Genomic DNA, 24,135 nt, shown 5'->3' with positions numbered 1-24,135 from the left:
TTACCTCAGCAAACGTGACATTTTACCACCTTCCTATGTCCCTCAGGCTCTCACTTCCTTCTAAAATATGTTGGGATCTTACATATGACTGGTAAGCTAAACTCTCCTGATCTTTTTGTACTGTCTTTTATTTCCAATGTTAGTTTCTTCTAGCACATTGTTATGCCCAATTATTATATTGCATTGATATTCTTGTAATTTGAATTACCTATTGCAATCTCTGTATTATGAACGTCGATAAAGGAATTTGGAGGGAAAACGGCTATTGGGTGTTTTTGCACTGGTTAACGGCCAATCATAACTGTTGCCTTACAATCCAATCGCTATGCTGTAAATAGTTACTTTGTATATAATTCATGCAAACGAAGGATTCTAACTACTTGCTTTGTATTGGTTGTTGCTAAAAAGGGGTGCGGTTTTCTTAAGTATAAATCGGACTCCTGTTGAGTCTGGTTTCAGTCTGTCTGCTTCCAGTCTTCAATAAAGTTGTTGTTATGAGCTGTTAATCATAATACTTAATAGGAAGCTACTGGGTTAAGCAACAGTGATTTCAATTATTTGGTATGCTGTAACTTGAAGGTATGAAATTAATTTGTAAAATGGATTTGGTGATAAGAGTTATTTGGTTATCTATTTTAAAATAGACTAAAAAGATTGGAAAGCAAGCAGGTATCAAGTTCCTGGCAGGTTACAATATGTTGTTGGTGGGCTACCTTTAGCTAGAAGTTCACAAGTTGCGCAGACCTGATTCTTCCTCTCTCTTTCTCAGAGCTATTTACCACCACCTCCAACATTTGACACACTGTTTCTTAAAGGGGAAATAATGCAAGATTGGATCCAGTGAAAAACAGCAGCAGAACAAGAGGTAAAACCTAGAAGCAGAAGAAAGCACTTCTGCCCTTTCTAAAGAAGCTGGGTGGATTCTGTGTTAATTCCAGGAAGGGAAAAAAAAACATTTGTAAGGAGAAGGAACCATCTTGTCAGATCTTGAGCTTCCAGGTTGCTATGGAGACTGAGGCCCAACAGGGCAACCCAGAGAGGCCCAAGCCCCTGCATAGTTTGGGTTGCCAGGTGCCTGAGGAAAAGTCTGCTTCCTTTAAAAGAAGAATATTTGAATATTGTTTAACTGATAATGTTATTTCCCTTCATGCTATGAAAGCGTCAGCTGCCCACAGGGGTAGACTGAAAAGACTTTTGCCTCTGGCTTGTCTCAGCCCCATTCAACCCCCAATAAAGTGGGGGGAAAGAGTAAAAACAGCTTGCTTTCTATGGAAGCTGCTATCCTGTCCCACGCAGGGCCCAGGAAGCCAGTGTGCTTGCTGTGGGGGCTGCTTGTCCACCCCTCACAGGGCCTAAATAGCTAGATCACTGTGCTGGGTGTTGGGGTAAGGGCCTCCCTTTGCTTGCACCCAGGTTGGCCCCCGTGCAGGCCACCCCCAGAACATCAGCCTAAGATAGCGGGAACACCTGAGGCTGGGCTTCTGAAGATGACCAGAGTGGACAGGTAGGTTCATATTGGAGTAGGTTGTCCTTAAAATATGCATTTTTCCTGTCAACTTAAAACTTTATTTTAATTTTGATGAATGTGACCTTCATTCAGTCAAAATGTAGATTCAAGATTATATATTGACCAATGGGTTCCCATTGATTGTACTGAAAAAGAAAGGGTACGAAAGTGACCCAAACATTTCTTACTATTTTCAACATTTCATTATAGTTAGGTGAACCAAACTTTGAAGATGTCTGTGGAGTATTCCTGTCACTAATCAACAAGGGGAGACTAGGAGGCTCAACTGGCAACCTTTGGCATCAACGTAATTTCCCTCTCATTACCTTCTTTGAAACTAGAGCCTCGCAGCTTGATTGAAAAAACACTTAACAGCTTCAAAAGAGTCTCCTTTAGATTCGAAGGATGCTCAAGATCTTTTGTGTAATAAATTTGGAGTATTTCATCATGGTGTCTTATTTGCTTGCACAGAAAGAAACAGAGCCGAAGCACTCTTTGAATGCATTTCTAATGCATTGGGACATGGTCTTCTGCTTCTTTTTGGTATTCAGATACGGTAAATATTTTCTGTATTTTCACAGTCTGGGATACTCTTGGCCTCCTGGCCTCCTTAGTGCAGGCTTAAGCATTTCAAGAATTTCACCTGTCATGTTAAAATGTGAGCATTGTAGCATCTAAGGTTGCCAAACTTCAGGTGGGGTCTGAAGATCTCCTGGCAATGCAACTCATCTCCAGATTACAGAGATCAGTTCCATGGGAGAAAATGGCAGCCTCACGGGTGGTCTCTATGGCATTACACCCTGCTGGGGTCACTCCCCTCCACAAATTCCCCATGAATACAACGTATGGTAATTCAATAAGCACTACAGCAGCAGCACTTAATATGGGAAGTATAAGAGGATGTGGTGGCTCAGTTTCTTGAATGAACATTGCAAGGGGGCTGGAGTAATTGGCTGAAGGCATTGAAGGATTTCATGGTGTCTCAGACTTTGACATCAGAGAGGGTGGTAAACACACAGTTGCCAGAGTGCAGGGAAGTTGAAGTATTGATGGGCAAGATGGCTAGTGTGGAAAATGGAAGAAGTGGAATTGGAGGAGGATGCCAAAAATTACGGTTGTGACACAGATGGGCACCATGAGATGGTTCCGGGAGACATCCTAGAACTCTAGCACCTCCTGAAACTTGGTTTGTGGAGACACTGTTGAGTGAGCAGGGCAGTGATAGCAATAACATATTATTGAAACTATTCATGGCCATCTTAGATTTTTGAATGTGTAAAGGCCAATGAGTATGGGACAGCCTTCTTGGACTCAGTGCACCTAGAAGGGGCCACGGTCACACTCCAAGTATTCCATGAAGAAGTGAGGCAAAGGGCCGTGAGAAGGTGAGCCTGCTGCAGTTAGAGGCTATTGGCATTCTTGGAAGTGGGGTGGGGGGGACAGCAGCCCAGTTCTAAAACTGAGATGAAAGCTTTGCATGATGAAGAGGCAGAAGGGTCTAGCCAGTTCCAGTGGAGAGATGCATAGAGTTGAGGACTCGGAGTACTACCAGAAGACGTTGTTTTTGTTTCCAGAAAAACCTAGGGAACGGGATCAAAGGGAGTAGGGCTGGATCAGCACTGGGGCCACTGGCCTTCTGGGAGCTCTTAAGGCCTGTTCTTACAGAACCTCATATGGTGCTGTAAGTAAAGAGAATAAGCTCCCACTGATGCAATAGGAGAGGCTGCTCATTCTCTTCCCTCAAAGGTGACATGGCAGCATTTGAGGCTGATGATGATGCTCACATATGTGAACTGTTGCATTTGGATAAAGGCACTGAACAATCATTTGTCAACCAGGCTCTTCGTCACCAAGTAGGATTGCCAGGTTGAGCCTGGGAGTTGGCAGGAGAATTGAAGATAGGGACATAGGGGCAGCATCGTGGGTGTGATGATGTAACTTCTGGAAAATAATGGGTGCTCTAGGAATCACTGGAAACGTAGCATTTCTGACAATTTCTAGAGGTATCTGCTGTGACTTCTGGGTTTCTAGTGGCGCTCAGGGCAGGAGATCCTCCACCCCCACCAGAGTAGCTTGGTGCCAGGCTGTCATATGGGGCCATCTGAAATGCCAAGCTGTCATTTGGGGCCATCTGAAATGGCTTGTGGTAGGTGGAAATGGCTGGCTGGCACAATGATTTGATTGGATCCAGTAGAAGAGTTGGCAGCCATTCTGGAGCAATTGGTAGTCTCTCTCCAAACTGTATAGGAAAGGAACACTGCAACGGGATGGAGGAGCAGAAAGCAGTCTGCAGATCTACAGTAGGAGGTTCCTCTGACTAAGACATGAAACACATGAAGTCACCGTACGCTGAGTCACATCACTGGTCTCTCATGGCCAGTATGGTCTACTCTAACTAGCAGCAGTTCACCAGGGTTTGAGGCAGAGGTCTTCCCCATCTCCCAACACTTAATCCTTTTAACTGGAGATGCTGGGGATTGAACTCGGGACCTTCTGCATACAAAGCTGATGCTCTGCTACTGAGCCACAACCCCACCCTTTGATCCTGCCCCATGAGGATCCTATCCCAGTACTTGAGTGACCTCAGTGAAGGCTCAGGTCATGGAATACTCCTCTCTGCTACTTACCGGACTCAAAGACATGCTTGCAACTGATGATCCGGTGATATATTTGTGGATTCTTGACAATTTCAAGGCTTCTTCAAGATTGCCTGATTACATTTGTGTACATCACTCCATGGCCACTTGTGTTGATTAACTTGGCCTAACGGTAATTTGAGCAGCCTTTCCACCATCCTCGGAATTGAAAGAAGCATAATGAGTGGCTCTAAATGGCCATCACTTGATGGATGTTGATATAATAATAGCATTTTACTCCTGACGACAGGCCTGCCTATTTGCATTTGAGCTGAACTCCAGCTTCCCTGTTGACAAATGCTTTGTATTTAACTGATGAATGCCTTCTGATCCTAACCAGATTCATTCAGAAGTAAACTCTGCTGATTTAAATGTGCGTTGTAAGTATCCATAGCAGCTTTAGAACTTTGACTAGAAACTTCAGAGAATGGCGGGAGGAGGTTGAGGCACTGGGACTCCCCTCTCTGCTCCTCGCCTTCCTGTTTTGAACAGCATGCCTCATTTGTTTGGTGTCCTTTTAAATTTTTAAAATGCTTCTTGAATTTCAGTCATTTTAAAACAATGTGTACAGTTCCATTGTTAAACCATTAAAAATTAATAAAAAAACAAGAACATGCAACTCATCACATCTTCTTTACTCTCGAAAAGTAACACAATAGGTAGTATCCAACTGAGTAATGATCCATCGGCTGGATCCAGATAAAAGCTGCAATTTCTACTGATTCCCCCTTCCTACTGCAGCCCCCCACCCTGCATATCATTCCTTAGGCTCTACAAAAAAAATACCATATGCTAACAGAGCATGAAGATGCCCATATGATAAAATTGAAACCATTGAACATATGATTATAGAGTGTCCCATATTTAATGAGTTGAGGGCTAGCTTCATCATCCCCCTACTTAAAAATATGAAACTACCTAATATGAGAGTGCAAGTGACATGGTTATTATCAGATACAAATGATCCCGTTACTTTTTCTGTGGCAAAATATATAAGGACAGTAATTAAACATCAGAGAAATGATATTAAAGTAAGGTTCTTCTCATTTTAATTTCTGCTTAAGGTCATAGCCATATGAGCAGCACTAAAAAGATAGATTCTTCAGGCTCCTCTAGCGGTGCCAGGCTAAGTCTGACAAGTGGTAGGATGGTTGGAGGCAGGGATATGGTGATGTCATTTCCAGGGAAACTCAGAGCCAAGCTACAAGTGACGCCTTACACAGGTTGGACACTTGTCAGCTTCCCTCAAGTTTTGATGGGAAATGTAGGCGTCCTGGTTTTACAGCTTGCCTCTCCATTACAGCTGCAAGACCAGGATGCCGACATTTCCCATCAAAACGTGAGGGAAGCTGACAAGTGTCCAACCTGTGTCAGCCATCATTTGTAGCTTGGCTCTCAGAGCAACAGCAGTAGCACTAGGAATTGCTGAATCCAACTCTTCTCCTCCTCACCCCCTCCCTCAGCATTGCTTCCCAAGTCAAGGCCGTTTCCTCATGTCCTTAAAATAGTGGCACATTCCCAGAATGATAGCAGCTTCTTTGCGCGATATGTGCCAAAAAAAATACCTTGCATCCATTTTAAACAAAGGTGGTTGTCGTGGATTTTCCGGGCTGTATAGCTGTAGTCTTGGCATTGTAGTTCCTGACGTTTCACCAGCAGCTGTGACTGGCATCTTCAGCGGTGTAGCACCAAAAGACAGAGATCTCTCAGTGTCACAGTTTTTTGGTGTTACACCTCTGAAGATGTCAGTCACAGCTGCTGGTGAAACATCAGGAACTACAATGCCAAGACCACGGCGATACAGCCTGGAAAATCCACAACAACCATCGTTCTCCGGCCGTGAAAGCCTTCGGCAATACATTTTAAACCAAAATCGCACAAAGAAGCCACCTGCTTTCATTCCAGGAGTGTGCCACTATTTTAAGGACATGAGGAAATGGCCCAGGTTGAGGCACTCTGTGACTGCTTTTAACCCGAAAACAGGGCTGGTCGGATTGTGACTTCTGCCATCAGATATAGATTGGCTCTGAGGCCTTCTGCATGCAAACTGTGAGTTGTTCTTTTGAGCCAACATACTTCTCTAGAGTATTACATTCATTTTGAGACACAGTGAGCTTAAATACATACTGTAAGTTAAAGCAAAACGCAGCTCTGACCTCACTGTCAACTCTGTTTTTCGATCAATTTAAATGATAGCAGAATAGAGCTTGGCGCCACCTTGTGGTTCAGTAGTTGTTTAGAGGGATACTTGAGTATTTAGTAGCTGTACTTGGACACAGAAGAAAATAAGCACCCCTCCTCTGTTGTCCACCATTTGTGTAAAAACAAGATTGCTCAGGTTTGAAAATTAAGACTAAAAAAGTCATGCATCACTCATAGTAAAGAATGCTTACAAACTGGTGAAAACATAGAACTCCAGCTAAGATATTGTCTCAAGGAACTCACAGTAACTCACATGGAACAAGAGGTCTTTTCTACCACAAGTTACAGGCAAGGCCTCAGAGAGGCTTGTCTTTTATAATGGAACTACAGCAAGAGCCTTCAAAACATTACTTGTTTTGATTATATTGCTTTGGTTAGAACTATTTGACCTGAAAGTTACTTCCATTTCATATTTTTTTTTAAAAAGGGTGCAAATCTTAGCAAAAACCTCTGTTACTTTCTAAAAGTAACTTGAATTAAAAAACCCCACAAAATTCATCTAGTTTGTGGGGTTTTGTACTTTTAATACTGGTACATTATTTCGTTGTTATACCCCATGGCACTAGAGAGATAAGATGCAATTGCCAAAATGTCTTCTTCTGTGCAACTGTTAAAATACAATCAGAAGCATGATTACTGAGAAGGAAACGCCGTTAAATTCAAAAGGATTAAATCTGCAGCCATGTTACTCTTTGCAGCCGCTGACCAGTCCTTGCTTTTATTGTAAAACTATCTATTGAATACCACGGCCACTAGATGTCGCTGTTAGCTAGCTATATTTGTCCTCAACGACGCGTTTGTTTTAAAATTTAAATAATTAACTGCCAGCCTCTATTTTCCCTTTCATTTTTGAGGGGCGTTGTAACAGGCAAGATAGTTCCCCCTCCCCAATTCAATCAACTTTCAGTTGTAGTACAGAGGATATTTTTTTGTTTTAAAAAAATTAAAAGCTGTCAGTGCACATGGATACAATTCCCCGCAATCCTTTTAGTTTGAAAATGCTATCCCCACTGAAAAGCCTCACTGATAGTAAAATTAAAATATGAAATCATGATTCATTTGGATAATATTGAGAATTGCCAGATATGTAGGGATATTGCAGCTTATTGGCACATGCAGGCAGAAATCTTCATATTTGCCCTGAACATCAGGGACTGAAATTTTTTGCCAAAGGACATTTTTAGATCTTATGAGGTGAACCCAACCATCCTCCTTCCCTCAGTCTAAGGATTTTTCTGCCAACCTGTTGTTGGCAGAGTACCTCGGTGGCAATCAAGACACTGACCTGCTGAAGAGCAAACAAAAACTTTATCTAGGGAACTAACAAACTGGATAGGAAAGAGAAGAAAATAAACCTAGCTTCCTTGCTAGTTGACAGAGTGTGTGCCAAGTTCTAGAAGGAAGGCTTAAGAATAGTATTCTGCAGACAAAGAAGAGCCCCTTTCAAAAGAAAGTATTCTCGTTACTGACTTATATAACTAGAGATTGCTGCCTCTGCTGGATCTTTTCTCTTGTTGTCTGTACACAAGTTGTTGCTATGTTCTTCCTCCAATGGAATTAATTTGGAGGAAGGCTCCTTAGATTGGAGGAAGCCTTCAGATTTAAGTCAAAAGAAAAGAAAAAATTTAAACAAACAAAATTCACTTGGTACAGTGGTAGGATAAGGCCAGGCTCCACTCATTTGAATATAATTCAGGCAGAAGTCTGATCCTATGAGGTACGATACTGAAAAATAACCATATAATACATACCTGCTCAATTCATGCCAAAAGAAGCTGAATACAGAAGGCACCACCACCAGACATCAGTCTTCTCAGAGCTTGACCAGGAGGGCCATGTTTTATTGACTGTCTGCAGGACGAACCGAAAAACGAACCAAACAAACTGGCCTAAAGTTCGTGGCGGTTCGTCAGAAATGGGCTCTGACGAACCACTGGTTCGTGAACTACGAATCAGCGCTGTTCATGATGAACTTTGGTTTGTATTTCGGTTCGTGCCCGTCTCTACTCTTGACACATCCACCCCATGTTCCTTACAGAGGATGTACCTATGAGTGCTCTCCTGGCTATGTACATCTGTAGGATCACAAGTACACCTTAAAGTTCAATTCAGAATTGCTCTTCCAGCATTAGAGCAAAGCTGGATGGATTTAACACAACTTGCCTAGCATCCAGTTGCTTGCAAGGGGTGTGTGTGCATGTTGTAATGGGGAAGCTATATATAGAATCCTGGGAATTATGCTGTAATGTGCAATCTGTTATTTTTGTTTGCAAATGAAAAAAAAATACAGCTTTAGTTTTTATGATCCTTGATTGCTGATGAATGAAGCTTCTGCATCAAAATTAAATTCCATTGATAAAATTCAGGGATATTTCACACCCAAGTCTGGTTCTTGCAGGTAAGTTCTTCTGGGTGGGTTCAGAGGCAGATGGAAATCCTCAGCAAAACAGGGGATGGAGAAGAAAAGCTGGGTTGAAATTAATTTATGTAAATGGCTCTGAATTTCTCCATCCATCAGTTTCTATGTAATCACCAAGGAGTCCTGTTATGCATCATCAATAGCGTTTAGTCTGTAAAATGAGAAGTGCTGGGTGTCCTGTCTTCTTAGCTGTGGTTGTTTAGGTTCCGGACACAGCATCACAATGCAGAGTGAAAGAGACTCTGCACATCCTCAGAGGCAAGTTCCATCCAGCATTCAGATATTAGCACTGTAGTCCAGAAGGTGAAAGAAAGAGAGAATGAACCAAGACTGAGCGCTGTGGCAAGTCAAATAAAATTAAGACTTGCTTCATCTCTTCTCCATTACACTGACTGAATCAAGGGTCACCCCAAGAGATCGCTGCTGCGCCAGTGCTTAATGCAGGTCATTCAACACTGATTATCACAAGCAAACAGAGCGAGTGAGACAGGGATAGAATGCATCTGGATTTGAGTTTCGTATCAGAAGAGGTTGTGCCAGGGCTCATGCATGCCCAATGTAGCTCATCAGCAATCTAGTTAGCCATGCCTTTAACAGCCCTTCTTCAGTTTTTTGCAGTTCCAGGAAGAGAAAAGAGGGAGGTTTGCTGATCCCTTCGTGCTGAAGTCTCCCACTTTTGAGGCAGCCCCTGAAGACTGTCTCTGGAGAAACAATTTGACTTGCAGCCATTAGCAGGTAATCATCACTCCATGCCATACAAAGCTTTCCCTGTTATGGTTGCCAGTTCGTTGCTGGTGTTGCCAGAAAATGGCGTCACCAGAAAATGTAGAAGTGGCATCATGCCTAACCCATGAGTGTCTTGGAATCCCACAAATCCCTATTGTAAAGACTGTGGAATCTGATGGAATTCCTAGAGTGCTGCAGTGGCTTGTGATGTCACTTCCAGGGTTTTACCAGGAAGTGACACTATGAGCCAAACTACAAGTGACGCCTGACACAGGTTGGACACTTGTCAGCTTCCCTCATGTTTTGATGGGAAATGTAGGCGTCTTGGTCTTGCAGCTTGGCTCTCCGTTTAATTTAAGTTTACAGAGCAGCAGTCTATGGGAGGGAAAACATATAGTCGGGAGGGGAGTGCAGGCGTCAGGCTCTCGCCAGGTGCCCCCCTTCCCCTCTGCTTGGTGTGTGGGGGAGGTTTCTGTAAACTTCAATTAAATAGAGAGCCAAGCTGCGAGACCAGGACGCCTACATTTCCCATCAAAACTTGAGGGAAGCTGACAAGTGTCCAACCTGTGTCAGGCGTCACTTGTAGCTAGGCTCTGAGTCATCGGTAAGTTCACTGTTCTCCTTTTTTCTCTGCTGCCACATTGATTGGAGGCACGCAATTGGGTGCTGGGGACGGGGAATTGCCCACTGCTGCTTGGCAGCTGGTAATCCCATTCCTTGATGATTTCTGCACCATCACTGAGAGGGGCTGTAAATCAGGGGAAGAGCTTTGACTTTGCATGCAGAAGGTCTCGGGTTTGATCTCCAGCATCTCCAGTTAGAACGATTAGTTAGTGGATGATTTGACTAACCTCTACCTGAGACCCTGGAAAATTGCTGTGAATTAGGGTAGGCAAGACTGACCTTGATATATCAACAATTAGATTACATTAGAATGATTAGATTCGATTAGGCAGTTTCACATTTGGACTTTGCAACCATTTTGCTGCACACTCTTCTCTTGGTGGGTTGCAGAGAGTCACCTAGTTAGATCAAAAGTGGTAAATAGGAGGAAGGTCTAGCTAGGGTTGTTAAGAGAAACTCTCTCGATTCCTCTTTACAAAGTGAGTTTCTCTCTGAAATCCAACAATCCTTTTCTTTCCCTCTTTTTAGGAATTTGGAGTCAGAGTCTAATCAATTCCTTTTTGATCAAAGAGAAATGTGAAAGGGGGAGGGGCAGGAATTTTCAACTTTTCATTCCGTGGATGCTCAGAGGCAATGTCTGCCCAAACTTCCTCTCTTCCTGCTAGAGCACCACCCTGGGGAGTATAACATAAAACAACTGCAAGGGCTAAAGTTACGAAAAGGTGCCTTGATTTCTCTTCAAAGAGAAATGAAAGAGAAATCCTGCTCTTAAAAGAGAAAAAGGAGAATAAGAGGAATCAGTGGCTATATCTAAAAAGGGCATTTTTTTGGGGGGGGGGGAATCCCCCACCCCATGACAAGCCTACTCCCAGTGATTGCAGCCTCCTCTGTTTCCTTCCATGGAGCCTGTTTCAGCATTGAGAGAGGGCTGATCTATGCAGTCCCCAAACTGTTGGAAAAATTGCGGTGAAATAGGTAGTTTTGATCACTGTTGGTGGAAACGTAAATACACAGAAAAATTCTGGAAGGAAGTTCTTAATGAAATACACCAGATCACAAACTTTCATATTCCATTGTTGCCTGAACTCATTTTTTTAGATATCTGGGACAATTGTCAAGTTAGTATACCCGCAATAAGGAAAGACCTCATTGAAACCCTGCTAGTGGCCGCTAAGAGTACAATTGCCGAACTCTGGAAGTCAAATGCTGACCCTACAATCAACAGTTGGTATATGAAAATCTGGGATCACTTCATCTCAGAGAAATTACATGATAAAATCCTCCAGATGGAGTACTTCCCAAGAACCACAAATTTTCTAGAAAAGTGGCTTCCTTTCCTTGAATACCTTGAAATTAATAGATCCCATCCAGGCTTACAACAGTTTTATTTACATTCATATGTGTAAATTACTTTTATGTTTCTTACTAAATTTAAGGGTTTTTATGTATGTTGTCGTGCATAACAGTATTCATTCGCCTTTTGACTCTCATAAGCAATTGTATTTTATTACACTTTATTGTAAAGTTTTTTAATCTAAAATTTTCTGTAAATAAGAAACTACAATCTGTATCTTCTGTATTTGATTACAATAAAACTGTTTAATAAAAGAAAAAAGAAAAGAAAAAAGAGAGAGGGCTGACTAAAACTGAGTCAGCAACACAAAGGAAAGAGTTACTCCCCTCTTTCCATCCTGTGGAACTGGTTTGATTCCTTCCCTCCCCAAGCTGCGTTTAATATTTGGAAACAAGACAAACAGAGTCCTATTTCTGTATTACCTAATGCGGCCCTGGAAGAGAAGGGTTTTACTTTAGCTTTCTCCCTGAGTTTTCTATGTGGATGGATTTTTTGTTTCTCAGGGAAGAGCATTAAAACATTTGAGCCCCATCTGCAGTTTAAAGTGTTTCGCTGAGTTCTGGCGTGCCATCCAGATCCCCCCATTTCCAGTCAACCTGCTGTTCCATGCTAGTTAAGTACAACACAGACACAGAGGGGAAAGATCTTTTTTTTGCACTCTCCTCCTGTAAATGTTTCTTGACCTGCCTCTTTATCTTTCCCCAGAGATCCATAACTGTTAAATGTATTGCTTTCCTCTCCTTTGTGTGTTGCAGTTCGATGCAAAATCTCAGCTTTATTTGGTGTGCCGTGCATGCCCGTCCAACCTAGTGATATCGCTGTCCTTGGAGACTCCACTGTGTCACTGCGCTGTTATCCAGCAGCCCAGCAAGTACCCATTAGGCTGGGCTGAGTCATGGATTCTTTCGAGTGCAATATGTATTTTCTTTGGTACATGTCGGCTACCCTTCTTGATCCTTGTTAGCAGAGCTTTGTTTTTCTTTATTGTCACCGGGGCAAAAAACCAACCCACCACCTTTCATTCCTCCAGGCCTCCCCATTTCCCTCTCTCCTTTGGCTGTGTCCAGGGCTTTTTTTTAGCAGGAACGTGGTGGAACAGAGTTCCGAAACCTCTTGAAAATGGCCACATGGCTGGTGGCCCCGCCCCTGATCTCCAGACAGAGGGGAGATTAGATTGCCCTCTGCGCTGCTCGGCGGCATGGAGGGCAATCTAAACTCCCCTCTGTCTGGAGATCAGGGGGTGGGGCCACCAGCCATGTAACCATTTTCTCCGAGAGCTACCCACTGAGTTCCACCACCTCTTTTCCCAGAAAAAAACCCTGGCTGTGTCCATACTGGTGACTCCTGCAGATCTGAATTACAAGGAAGTGCAAGGAAGCTCCACATTATGCACAGCAGCAATTATGGAGATAGATCAAGCCATGTTCGTCTGTCTGAAGCAGTAGAAAAGAGCAAGAGTCCAGTAGCACCTACAAGACTAACAAAATTTGTGGTAGGGTAGGAGCTTTCCTGAGTCACAGCTCACTATCTGAGCTGAAATTTTGTAAGTTTTGTAGGTGCTACTGGACTCTTGCTCTTTTCTACAGCAGCAATTAAGTTAGAAAAAATGCTTCTATAGAGCAAATCAGCATCAAACATTGGTTGCATGTTTGTTTATTTTCAGGTTACATTCATGATATTGGCTATGATCTACAAAGCCCTACATGACCTGGTGAGACCCTCATATGTGCGCAACCATCTCTCCCAAAGGAGCTTGTGTGGCAGTTTTGATATTCGCAACATGGTTTATTGCACATTCCTTCCTGTACTAAAGTAAGAACTGTGGCTGCTCGGGCCCAGGCTTTCAAGTGGAAGCCCTCATGCTGTGGAGCACCCTGCTAGAGGATGGAAGGAAGATTCCAACACTCCTGTGTGTGTAAAGTGTCAAGTCACAACTGACTTACAGCGACCCCTGCTGGGGCTTTCAAGACAAGAGAGAAGCAGAGGTGTTCTGCCATTGTCTTCCTCTGCAGCGTCTTCCTTGGTGGTTGCCCATCCTGCTTAGCTTCTGAGTTCTGATGAGATTGGGCTGTACCATGCCACTTTCCTTCCTGCCAACACTCCTTCCTTCTTGAAAAAAAGATGTACTGCAGAGTTCCTTAGAGGAGCCTTTGAAAGGGTATAATCTTTCCTCCATCGTGACTTATATGGGATTTTGGATTGGCAAAGGTCACTTTTGGTATCGTTGTTTTAGAGTTTTATTATTTTTGTATACCACCCTTGATCCTGAATTGGGAGAAAGGCCATCTGATTTTTTTTAAAAAAGCCCAAATCCTATAATTTGCAGCATGTAAGGTCTGATTTGCAGGCACAAAAGATTTCAATCCACTTGTCTCATACACAGATGCAATGTAGTACTGCATGTTCTTGAACTAAAACCATTCTGAAACCTTGGTGATGCCTAGCGGTAGAGGCTTCCAGTTTTGAAGGCAAAATCTCGAGACCCCCTCACCTCTGCAGAAGGATATCGCATACCCTGCAGCTGTGGACAAGTTTACATCTGGACCACACAGCGTAGCATCCAGACAAGAATAAAAGAACATGAAAGACACTGCAGACTTGGCCAACCTGAAAAATCAGCAGTGGCTGAACATAGCCTAACTCAAACAGGACACAGTATCCTATTCCAGGACACTAAAATACTGGACCACACTTCCAACTACTTTGTCAGATTGCACAGGGAAGCCATTGAAACTCATAATGTGGTGTGTTTTAAGTTGTTGTGATCCGCCCTGAGCCCACCTGTTTGTGGAGGGTGGACTATAAATTTAAGAAAATAAATAAATAAATAAGCATAAGCACAACTTCAACAGGAAAGAAGAGACTTTAAGAATTAATAAAGCATGGTTTCCAGTCCTGAAAAACACCAGGCTAACAAAATACTCTACATCTTACAATAGCCCTGCAGATAAGATCAGCATATCAAGCACCAATCCCTATGCAAAAGAACCTCCTCAGGATACAGTGAAGCCTCCCTCCATTAGCATTCCACACCCTGGGAAACTCTTACAGGATGACGCAACCGAAACCCACCTTTCTGAGTAGATATAAATTACCTGGTAACATCTTCTCCACAGGCGGACACTCAGAGATCTCTGTTTTTCGCTGCTACACCTCTGAAGATGCCAGTCACAGCTGCTGGCAAAATGTCAGGAACTACAATGCCAAGACCACGGCGATACAGCTCGGAAAATCCACAACAACCATCTTTCTCCGGCCGTGAAAGCCTTCGACAATATAATGAACATCATGTTCGGTTTTTTCCTGTTCGTGCCCATCTCTAACCAACACCATTTCCAGAACAATGTTATTTGACCACTGTAATATATAGAAAGTATCCTTGACTGTTTTATATATATAGCATTTTTGTAGCTTTAAACTCAGTAAGATACAAAAGGGTTACTTCTCCCACTCATTGCCTGAAGCAGAAATGAGTTACCTAATAACAGCTGATTAAAATCTTTCTTTACTTCCTTATTTTTAACCTGTCTTATCAGCCAGTACAGGCAAAGAGAACAGAAGCTCTGAAATCCCCTCCAAACACCTTCTCAAGTCCATAGGAAAGGGCTAGGTCAAAAGAGTTTGCTGGCCCCAGGTGAATTAAAATTTTGTGACCCAGTCCAATAGGATGGAAGAAGAAGGCAAAATTCTACTTTATGTAGGCATCTCAAGGGATCTTGCTGTTTTTGAGTTTTCCAACTACTTTCTCATATTATTTTTTTCAGTCTCTACTTCTTTACTTCCTTATTTTTTATAACAAGATTGTCAAGGGGGAATCAGAGAGATGCTGGGTTCCCTAGAATAGAGGGACAGTCGCCAAAATGCTTCTGTCAGAAGCCACAAGAGGTTGAACCCACAGTGGTCAGTGGTCAAGCATCTACTTTATTATTATTATTATTATTAAAATTACAAGCAACAAAATCAATAATAAATAAAGATCACGTTATCATTGATTGGCCTTGCTGAGCTGATACAAGTTTCCATCGTCATTGTCATTATTGTTATTATTAATTCATTTAATTCATAGCCCTCCCTCCCTGTAAGCGGGCTCAGGGCAAGTTACAGCAGTAAATAAAATTACAATAAATAAAACAATAAAATCACAATTTCCGGTATCCTAGGTGGAGGCCCCCTTCCCCTTCCCCTGCACCTCATATGCGTAAGAAAGGAGTGCGAGTTAATAAACTCTACCACCTCGTGCGTGGGGGGGGGAGATGATCATATGCCCCCCCCACTGATAGGAGACTGGCAGGGAGGCTGATTAGATGGATCCAGTGCTGGCCTCAACCATATGCCTGGCGGAACATCTCTGTCTTACAGGCCTACTGAAAAGATACAAGACCTTGGTGGGCCTGAGTGTCTTCCAACAGAGAGTTCCACCAGGTCGGGGCCAGGATAGAAAATGCCCTGGCCCTGGTTGAGGCCAGTTGAGCCTCCCTGGGGCCAGGGACTGCCAGTAGGTGTTTACCTGCAGATCTAAGTGCTTTCCGGGGTACATATTGGAAGAGGCGGTCCCTTAGGTATTTGCAAGCAGAAGGTCTCAGGTTAAATCCCTGGCATCTCTGGTTAAAAAGACCAGGTCGCAGGTGATGTGAAAGACCTCCACCTGAGACACTGGTGAGCTGAGTAGACAATAGTGACCTGGATGGACCAATGGTCTGATTCAGTACAAGACAGCTTCATGTGTCCACATCTTCAATCTGGGCCCAATGGATCCAGAGCTTGCTCTGGGCAACATTAGAGCTTCCTTCCTTTCAGAGAATGCTACTTGACCAATCTCCTGTGTGTGGACCAAATACCTTGCCCAGGATGGGCAGTAGAGGAACCCAGTGTAAGCTGTCAGGGGCAACTTAAATATTCATCTTGGAGGTATAAAGTGGCTGCCTCTAAGCTGGACCCTTTAGGCCATGCAACTTGTTGGTAGGGTGAGGACTGGGCTGTCTCTGTGGCGTCTGATACCTGGGTAGGCCCCAGTTCAGTGGAAGAACACCAGCATTGCATGCACATGGTTCCAGGTTAAATCCCTGGCATCTGATGGGTCACATAGTAGGTGTGTGAAATACCTCTTCCTGAGACTCTGAACAGCCACTGCCAGTCCCAGTGGGTAAGCAAAATAGAAAAGAGTCTAGTAGCATCTTTAAGACTAACCAACTTTACTGTAGCATAAGCTTTTGAGAATCACAGTTCTCTTTGTCAGATGCATCTGATGAAGAGAACTGTGATTCTTGAAAGCCTATGCTACAGTAAAGTTGGTTAGTCTTAAAGGTGCTACTGGACTCTTTTCTATTTTGCTACTATAGACTAACACGGCTAACTCCTCTGGAACAGTGGGTAAGATGAACCTTGGCTGACTAACAGTTATACCTGGTTTAAGGCAGGCATCTGTAACTTTTGCTTGTTTTTAACTCATGCTTTTCCTGGCTCTGGATTGTCTCGCAGACTCTGATCTCCCTCCCTGACCTCAACTGCGCTCCTGCTTCACCTTGGCCTTCTTTTCCCTGGATCTTGAGTGATGGCTTGAGTCTGATACTGTTTCTATTGTGCTTTATGAACCTGGCTATCTGACCTCTGATAAGAACTTGCCTGGCTGCAACCTCCTCCAAAAGGACATGTTTTAGTCTCTCTCTCCAAAATATTTGCATTTTAGTGGGTTGGAACACTGTCCAGCTCCAGCGGGTGAAAGGAGATGCAAGCTTTCTGCATTGGTTTATGCTCTATATCAATACTCCCTCATCATCAAAGATGCACAAAATGTTGAGGTCACCCCCCCCCCCCAGCACAAACCATAAATGATAAAAATCATTGGAGATAGTTCTCCAGAATGGCCAGTCTGAAGAGATCAGAAAGGCCCCCATTTCACAAAATGTGTGAGTCAGAAATATTCAGGAAGGCATTTTTAATAAAGGGGTTGGAACTGTAGTATAATGGAGCAGTTTAGGAGGTTGTTTTTATGAAGGAGAGGATCGTAGCCTTTTGCAATGTCTGTTTGCAATTGCTACATAGATAATTAAAGGAGAGCAATTACATGAGTCCATAAAAATATCTTACACGAAGATAAGCAGACCACAAGCAAGGAGCCCCTTCCAAGAAGAAGCTCCTAATCAGTTCACTTTCCCATATTTATAGGTTTTTAAAATAATCTCCTAACAATAGCTGGCTGTTCCTCTTGATAATTGTGCACATTTTTGGCTAATTGTCTTATAACTTCAAACACTGTACAAAATTACTTACATTTGAATATCTTCCTAAAACGTATAAAAACTGTTTTTTATATATTGTTTTCTTGTTACTTTTTATCATGACGAAGTCAATTTAAAGATAGAGATTACAAGTTTCTCATGCACATGAATATATTTTGGCCCTCAACACATCCTATCTTTGAAGTATACCTTCGCTTCTGTGAAGTTGGATGTTTGAGTGAGAAAGGTTTTAAGGTAAAGGACAAAAACAAACCCCCCAAGCTAAGCCATACAGGAATTTGTGAAGGAACTTTTTAAGGTCATTTTACAGAGTCTTCATTGGCTATGTTTCTAACAGGATTTGTATCCCTCATCTTCAGGCAGGTATCAAGCTTCAACAGAGAATTCTTACCCTCTCACATCCCCTCTGGAGAGTTTCAAACAATTCTTCACCCATTATTGTCTCACTTCTGAGGTAAAAAGGCAAGGGTAGGAATGGAGGAAATTTCATGTCTGAAGAAGGAAGCTTTGACTCTTGAAAGCTTATATCCTGAAAATCTTGTTGGTCTCTAAGGTACCACTGGACTCAAATCCTGCTGCTGCCATTCTCAGACAGTTCTGCACTTGGGCCTCAATACACAATATCCATTGATATGGGTTAGACAGTTTCTAATCTACAATAGATTAGATCATTTGTTGCATTATTCTACCTAGTCTACCTATTTTACAATAGGTAGAATTATTGCATTATTCCTTTCTTTCTTGTCCATCCTTCTGGCTATTCTATTCTGAGTCTTTAAATTCCCCTTTGGCTAAACCAGTTCTGTTTCTGGTGTGCAGGATCTTTTTGGTCAAGTCCAGCAATTGTTCTTCTATATTTGTGGGCATATCTGTGACGTGATGTTTGCAGATCAAGGTACTCAGGAGAAATCTAGAGCTGACTGCCTGTCTTTCCTGATTTTTCCTCTACATCTGGGGACTCATAACAAACACTACAAAATACATGCAAAAGACTTGGGCCAATTCCACACGGCTTACCTGAAGCCGGGACGTGGCGCAACGTTGCAGATCATGCCGGGGAAAACGCTAAAGATCGCATTTTTTCGCGCGAGTTTTGCGTGATGTCGCACAAAACTCGTGCGAGAAAACGCGATCTTTCGCGTTTCCCCCGGCATGATCCACAACATTGCGCCATGTCCCGGCTTCAGGTAAGCCGTGTGGAATCGGCTTCAGGTAAGCCGTGTGGAATCGGCCACAGCTGGTGTTGGGTTGTTGAAGTGGATAAGAGCAGCAGGACTCTAATCTGGAGAACCAGGTTTGATTCTCCACTCCTCCACTTGAAGCCAGCTGGGTGACCTTGGGTCAGTCACAGCTCTTCCAGAGCTCTCTCAGTCCCACCCACCTCACGGGGTGATTGTTGTGAGGATAATAACACACTTTGTAAACTGCTCTGAGTGTGGCATTAAGTTGTCCTGAAGGGCGGTATATAGATCACATGTTGCTGTTGTTGTTGTTAGTTTCAGTTTTCTAGCTTACTCAGGTCCATAGGTTACAAGCCATGAGCTAAGGGCCTAGAGGCCTTTGGCTCCTGCCTAGGGACGCATTTTCTCTTGCCCTCTGGCATCTTGGGCACCAGTAGGAGGAAATGAGAAGGAGGAAACAACCACATCCTGGTGTGCTTACATTACTTCCGGTTAAAATTGGAAATGACATAGCGGACACATTAGCATTCCACAAAAGCTCTATGGCAAAAACATCACTGTTTTTTATTAAAAGTGACATAAGTGCACTGGTGCGACACCGGCATGCCAGGCCCCATCCTAATTCCCCTTGGGGTTTAGCTCTGCAGCCTGACAATCTTACTCCTGCACTTAGTTTTGTGTCTCTGGCCCATCAGGCTACGCACCAATAACAGAAAAGAAACACCGCCATATGGCAACAACTTTTTTTTTACTGCAAGTAGACAGCCCTACTGTTAACAGCCAAAATCTTATTTGACTAACTTTTCCTTGCAAAGCTAAAGGATGCTCTTGGGAGCCCTGGACAACCTGGACAACCTGGGATCAGGGTTGCCAGGTCTCCTCTGGTAACTGAGGGGGGGGGCAGGGGGAAGGGTACAAGATTTGTCAGCTCAGGGCACATTCATTGGTGACATAATATCATCATTGGTGACATGCTTGCTGATGTTACTTCCAAAAGTGATGTCGTCATACCACCGGCCTGCCGCTGCTGTAGCATAGTGATTAAGTGCAAATCAGCACTTTGTTGGTTTGAATTGCACTACTGCCATGAACTCAGCTGGTGGCCTTGGGTAAACCACACCTCTCACCTTCAGCTCCTCAGCTGAACAATGAAGATAATCACAGCACTGACTTCCTTCACTGCTCTGAGTGGGGCATTAATCTATCTACAGGAGTGGTATATGTGCAGTTATTATTATTTGCACAAAAAACTCTGTTTTTTGCTCAAATACCAGGGTTTACTTCATGACATGAAGATGTCACTTCTGGGCACACAGGAAGTGATGTCAACATGTTACTGGTGATGTGACAAGGGCAAGGGCCTGCACTTCCCAGTAAGCCGCCTCCATTTCTTGCCATTTTTTCCTCCTCTGACCAGCTGAATGGCGGTAGGAGGTACCGGGGGTGCCGGTGGCGGTGGGGCTGTTGGGGACTGGCAATCATTCCTGGGAAGCTACTCCTGTCTGTAGGACTAGGGAGCCCCACTCCCCACACTCCACCCCCACTTACCTGAGTAGAGGGGACACACGAACCTTCCTTGAGCCTGTTTTCAGCAGTTGCAGAGTTCAGGAGTGCTCCTGAACTCCACAGCACCCCAAAATGGGCCTGTTTCAGCATGGATTGGGCCCGTTTTGAGGTGCTGCAGTGCGCAGGAACGCTCCTGCACTTTGCAGTGCCTCAAAAATGGGCCTGATCTGCGGCAGAATGGCCAGTTTCCGGTGCTGCGGAGTGCAGGAGCGCTCCACAGCGCCCAAAAATGGGCCTGCCCAGTGGGCGTGCAATGACATCACTCCTGAAGTGACGTCATTGGGGGCGCGTGTGCACGCTCACCCCTCTGTCCCCAAAGGTAAGTGCCAGGCCCGTCCCCTGCCGGGAGGTTGAGGGGGCCTGGCAACCCTATGTAGGATCCAAGTTCATACAATGATTAGAACAGCGATCTTATGGTAGAGGAGGATGAACACATACTCCTCTCTTCCCTCAGGTACATAATAAGGAGAGTTCATATTCAGAGGACCACTTAGTGTGATAGAAGCTTCTAGCTGACACAAAGAAAGGCTTCACACAAATACATAGTCTGTTCCTCCACACCCACCCCAGTGTCCATGCATGCTGCATCACCTCTATTCTAACAAGGGTTAGGCACCTCCTTCTCCAAAAAAGCTTGCTAGCACGTTGAGCGTATGAATTGTCAAAGATTCCATACCATTGTTCCTTGAACTGTAGGGTAGGAAGGTGTGGATTAGAGGCAGTCATGAACCAAAATAAGAACCGAAGTTCGTCACGAACCAGGCCAGTTCATGAGGGCTCATTTCTCACGAACCATGATGAATTTTAGCCTGGTTCATTTGGTTCATATTTCAGTTAGTCACTGCAGACAGCCTGGTGCTGATCAATCAGTTTCTTAGATAATTGGGGGGGGGTATGGGCTCTCTGTAGACCTTCTGCTGACCCAGAAGTGACTTTTTACGAACCAAATGAACTGGGCCAAGTTTGTGAAAGTTCGTGGTTCGTGAAATGTGAGAACCACGAACTGCACAGTTTGGAATTTTCCCAGTTCGTGGCCATCTCTAGTGTGAATATATCCGCCTTTGGCTCTGTAAAAACCTAATTTATTACGCCTGACAAAAATAGCATGATACAGATTGTGACAGGAGATTGATTTATTCCTATATTTATACCCTGCTTTGTCCCCGCATTGGAGACCCAAAGTGGGTTGCAACACTATTCTCCCCTCCTTTTTAATCTTCACAACAAACTTGTGAGGTACATTAGGTGGAAAGAGAATGTGACTGGTTCAGAGTCACCCAGTGAACTTTATGGCTACAGGTGAGTCAAACTTGGGTCTTTCAAACCCTAGCTCTCCTACTACAAGATGCCGGCTCTCTTTTACACTGGAAATAGACCTATTCTACTGCTGAATATCTACAAAAAATGCTAGATTTCTATGACTCTGTAAGTAAGTTCTATGGGACTTTCCAATTACTGTACATAAAGAAGGTTGTGAGATTCTTTCATTTTTTAAGAAGAAAACCTCTCTCAGTATTCAGAAGGGCAGTAGATGAGACCCACAAACCACGGAATTGACCTCAGACTTGGTTTGATGGAACCATTTGTTTATATTGAAAGATTATATCTGAATGATTCATGAAGCCACCATAAAAAATAATCTAAGTATTCCATGTTGTCAAAACCGTCATTTTTCATTTGAATGGAGGCCAAGCCAGGACTATATAAGACATTGGGCTAAAGCTTCTGAAAAATACTTGATTAATAATAAACAAATGTCTATACAAAGGTCTCTTTGTGGTAGGGACACATTCTGTTAAAGCTGCCAGGCCTAAACAGATAAGACTTGATATATTCATATATTCACATCTTCAGGAAATTATTTTAGTGACATGTATCTGTGCCTTCTATGGACTTGCTATTGCCTTTTTTAAAAAATGGGTTGAATGAAGGTAGCATGAGCCATAACACATAAGAGAGTCATCTGTCTGTATCTGATCAATATCTATCCCATTTAAGGCATGGATCTTGGCCTGATCCAGTGGGTAGCAAAGTGCCACTCCCCCCCTCATAACAACAGCCATGTGAACTTATGTTGTTGAAGGAGGGAGTCACCCTGCAAACTTCATGGCTCAGCAGAGTTTAGGGTTGCCAGGTCCACGTTGGGAAATTCCTGGATATTTGGGGGTGGGGGTGGAGCCTGGAGAGGGTGGGGTTTGAGGAGGGGAGGGGCCTTGGTGGGGTATAATGCCATAGAGTTCACCCTTCAGAGCAGCCATTTTCTTTGGTCTCTGTTGCCTGGAGATCATTTGTAATTCTGAGAGATCTCCAGCTACCACCTGGAGGCTGGCGACCCTAGTGGGGTTTGAACTTGCATCTCCCTGAACCAAGTTCCAAACACTAACCATTACACCCTGTATGTTTGTATATAGTCCTAGGCTTGGAAACCATTGCAACGATAGTATAAACTTTAAGTGCTATAGGAAGACGAAGGTTCTAAGTAAGAAAAGAAATCAGCTATCAGTTGAGCTAGAGCAGCTGCAACACTTGCAGAGCCATATAAGTGTATGTTATGTTTCCTGTATGAATAAAACCTTTGCAGCTGAATTGCCTGCCTAGGAAAGATAGCACAAGATTCACAAAGCCTTTCCGTCCAACTTTGTGATGAAACTGTTCATTTGCAACAACTGGATCAATGTTTGGAGAGCAGGGTGTCCCCATGTATTGAAGCTGTTCATCTCCGGGAAGCAACCAATGGGCATTCCCCGCAAACCCCCCCCCCCCTTAGTGCTTAATACTTGATGAAAGCTTTGATTCATCAAGTGAAAACAGGTAACATAAAAGACAAACAGCTTATTCAAGAGAACGAAAACAATTTTTGTCCTCTTCTTCTTAGAGAGGCAAAGTGCCAGAAGGAAGTTGGGCCCTTTCTTTGAGCTCTAAGCTTACAAGGAAGTAACAGCAAATTAATTAATAATCTTGCTGTTTACCAGGTTCTGAGAGACAGAAGAGGGGGGAAAGAGATGGGGGAGCTGTGCTGTGCTTCAGAGACGCAGGTGTTCTTCATGAATTAACAATACTATGGGACGTTCTGGGATGCTGGTGAAGTAAAGAGCAGCTATGGACAGCCCGAAAGCACTGGATGCTCTTCCACAGGTAAAGGAAAAGGTTCTTTTTTTTTGCTTACTTACCAAGCTGCATTTACTACTAGAAACATCTGAAGCAGGACCTGGGAGACCCAGGTTCTAATCTCCACTGTGCCATAGGTGCCTAACAGGGTTGTTTTGAGGATAAAAGGGAGACGGGGAGAATGTTGGTCTCTCTTGTGGGGGAAAGACAGTGTGTAAGTGAAGTACGTGAGCAGATAGATAAACTGCTGAAAGGAGCCCACTGGTTTAAATGGCTTGTTCTTAAAACTTGCCCCAAGGGATAATCTGGACTCTATTAACTACAAAGCCTGGTGTTAGAAGACAGTAATCTCTCCTTCTCCCAAAGAAGTTTGCAGTTCTGTAAATGGGTAGAGCCTAAATGCTGTTGTGCTTACCAGAGATTACTCCTGGGTGGCGGTGGCAAGTGCCATCAAGTCACAGCTGACTTATGGCGACCCCTGCTGGGGTTTTCAAGGCAAGACACTAACAGAGGTGGTTGGCCATTGCCTCTCTCTGCAAAGCAACCCTGGCCTTCTTTGGAGTTCTCCCTTCT

At 43.6% G+C, this 24,135-nt stretch overlaps 1 protein-coding gene across 2 annotated transcripts in view; it reads left to right on the top strand.

Moving 5' to 3' along the window:
* The first annotated feature begins 23,471 nt into the window (after window positions 1–23,471).
* LOC129331349 (uncharacterized) overlaps window positions 23,472–24,135 on the top strand; it is a 124,838-nt gene continuing 124,174 nt past the window's right edge. For both annotated transcript variants that reach the window (XM_054981866.1, XM_054981864.1), the window contains exon 1: window positions 23,472–23,589. In XM_054981866.1, coding sequence (XP_054837841.1) covers window positions 23,554–23,589 — 36 coding nt within the window. In that variant the 5' untranslated portion in view covers window positions 23,472–23,553. The remainder of the gene's footprint in view (window positions 23,590–24,135) is intronic.

The sequence above is a fragment of the Eublepharis macularius genome, chromosome 5, assembly GCF_028583425.1.
Source record: "Eublepharis macularius isolate TG4126 chromosome 5, MPM_Emac_v1.0, whole genome shotgun sequence".
NCBI lineage: Eukaryota > Metazoa > Chordata > Lepidosauria > Squamata > Eublepharidae > Eublepharis > Eublepharis macularius.
The sequence above is the reverse complement of the archived record's forward strand: the minus strand, read 5'-3'. Positions and strand labels throughout refer to the sequence as shown.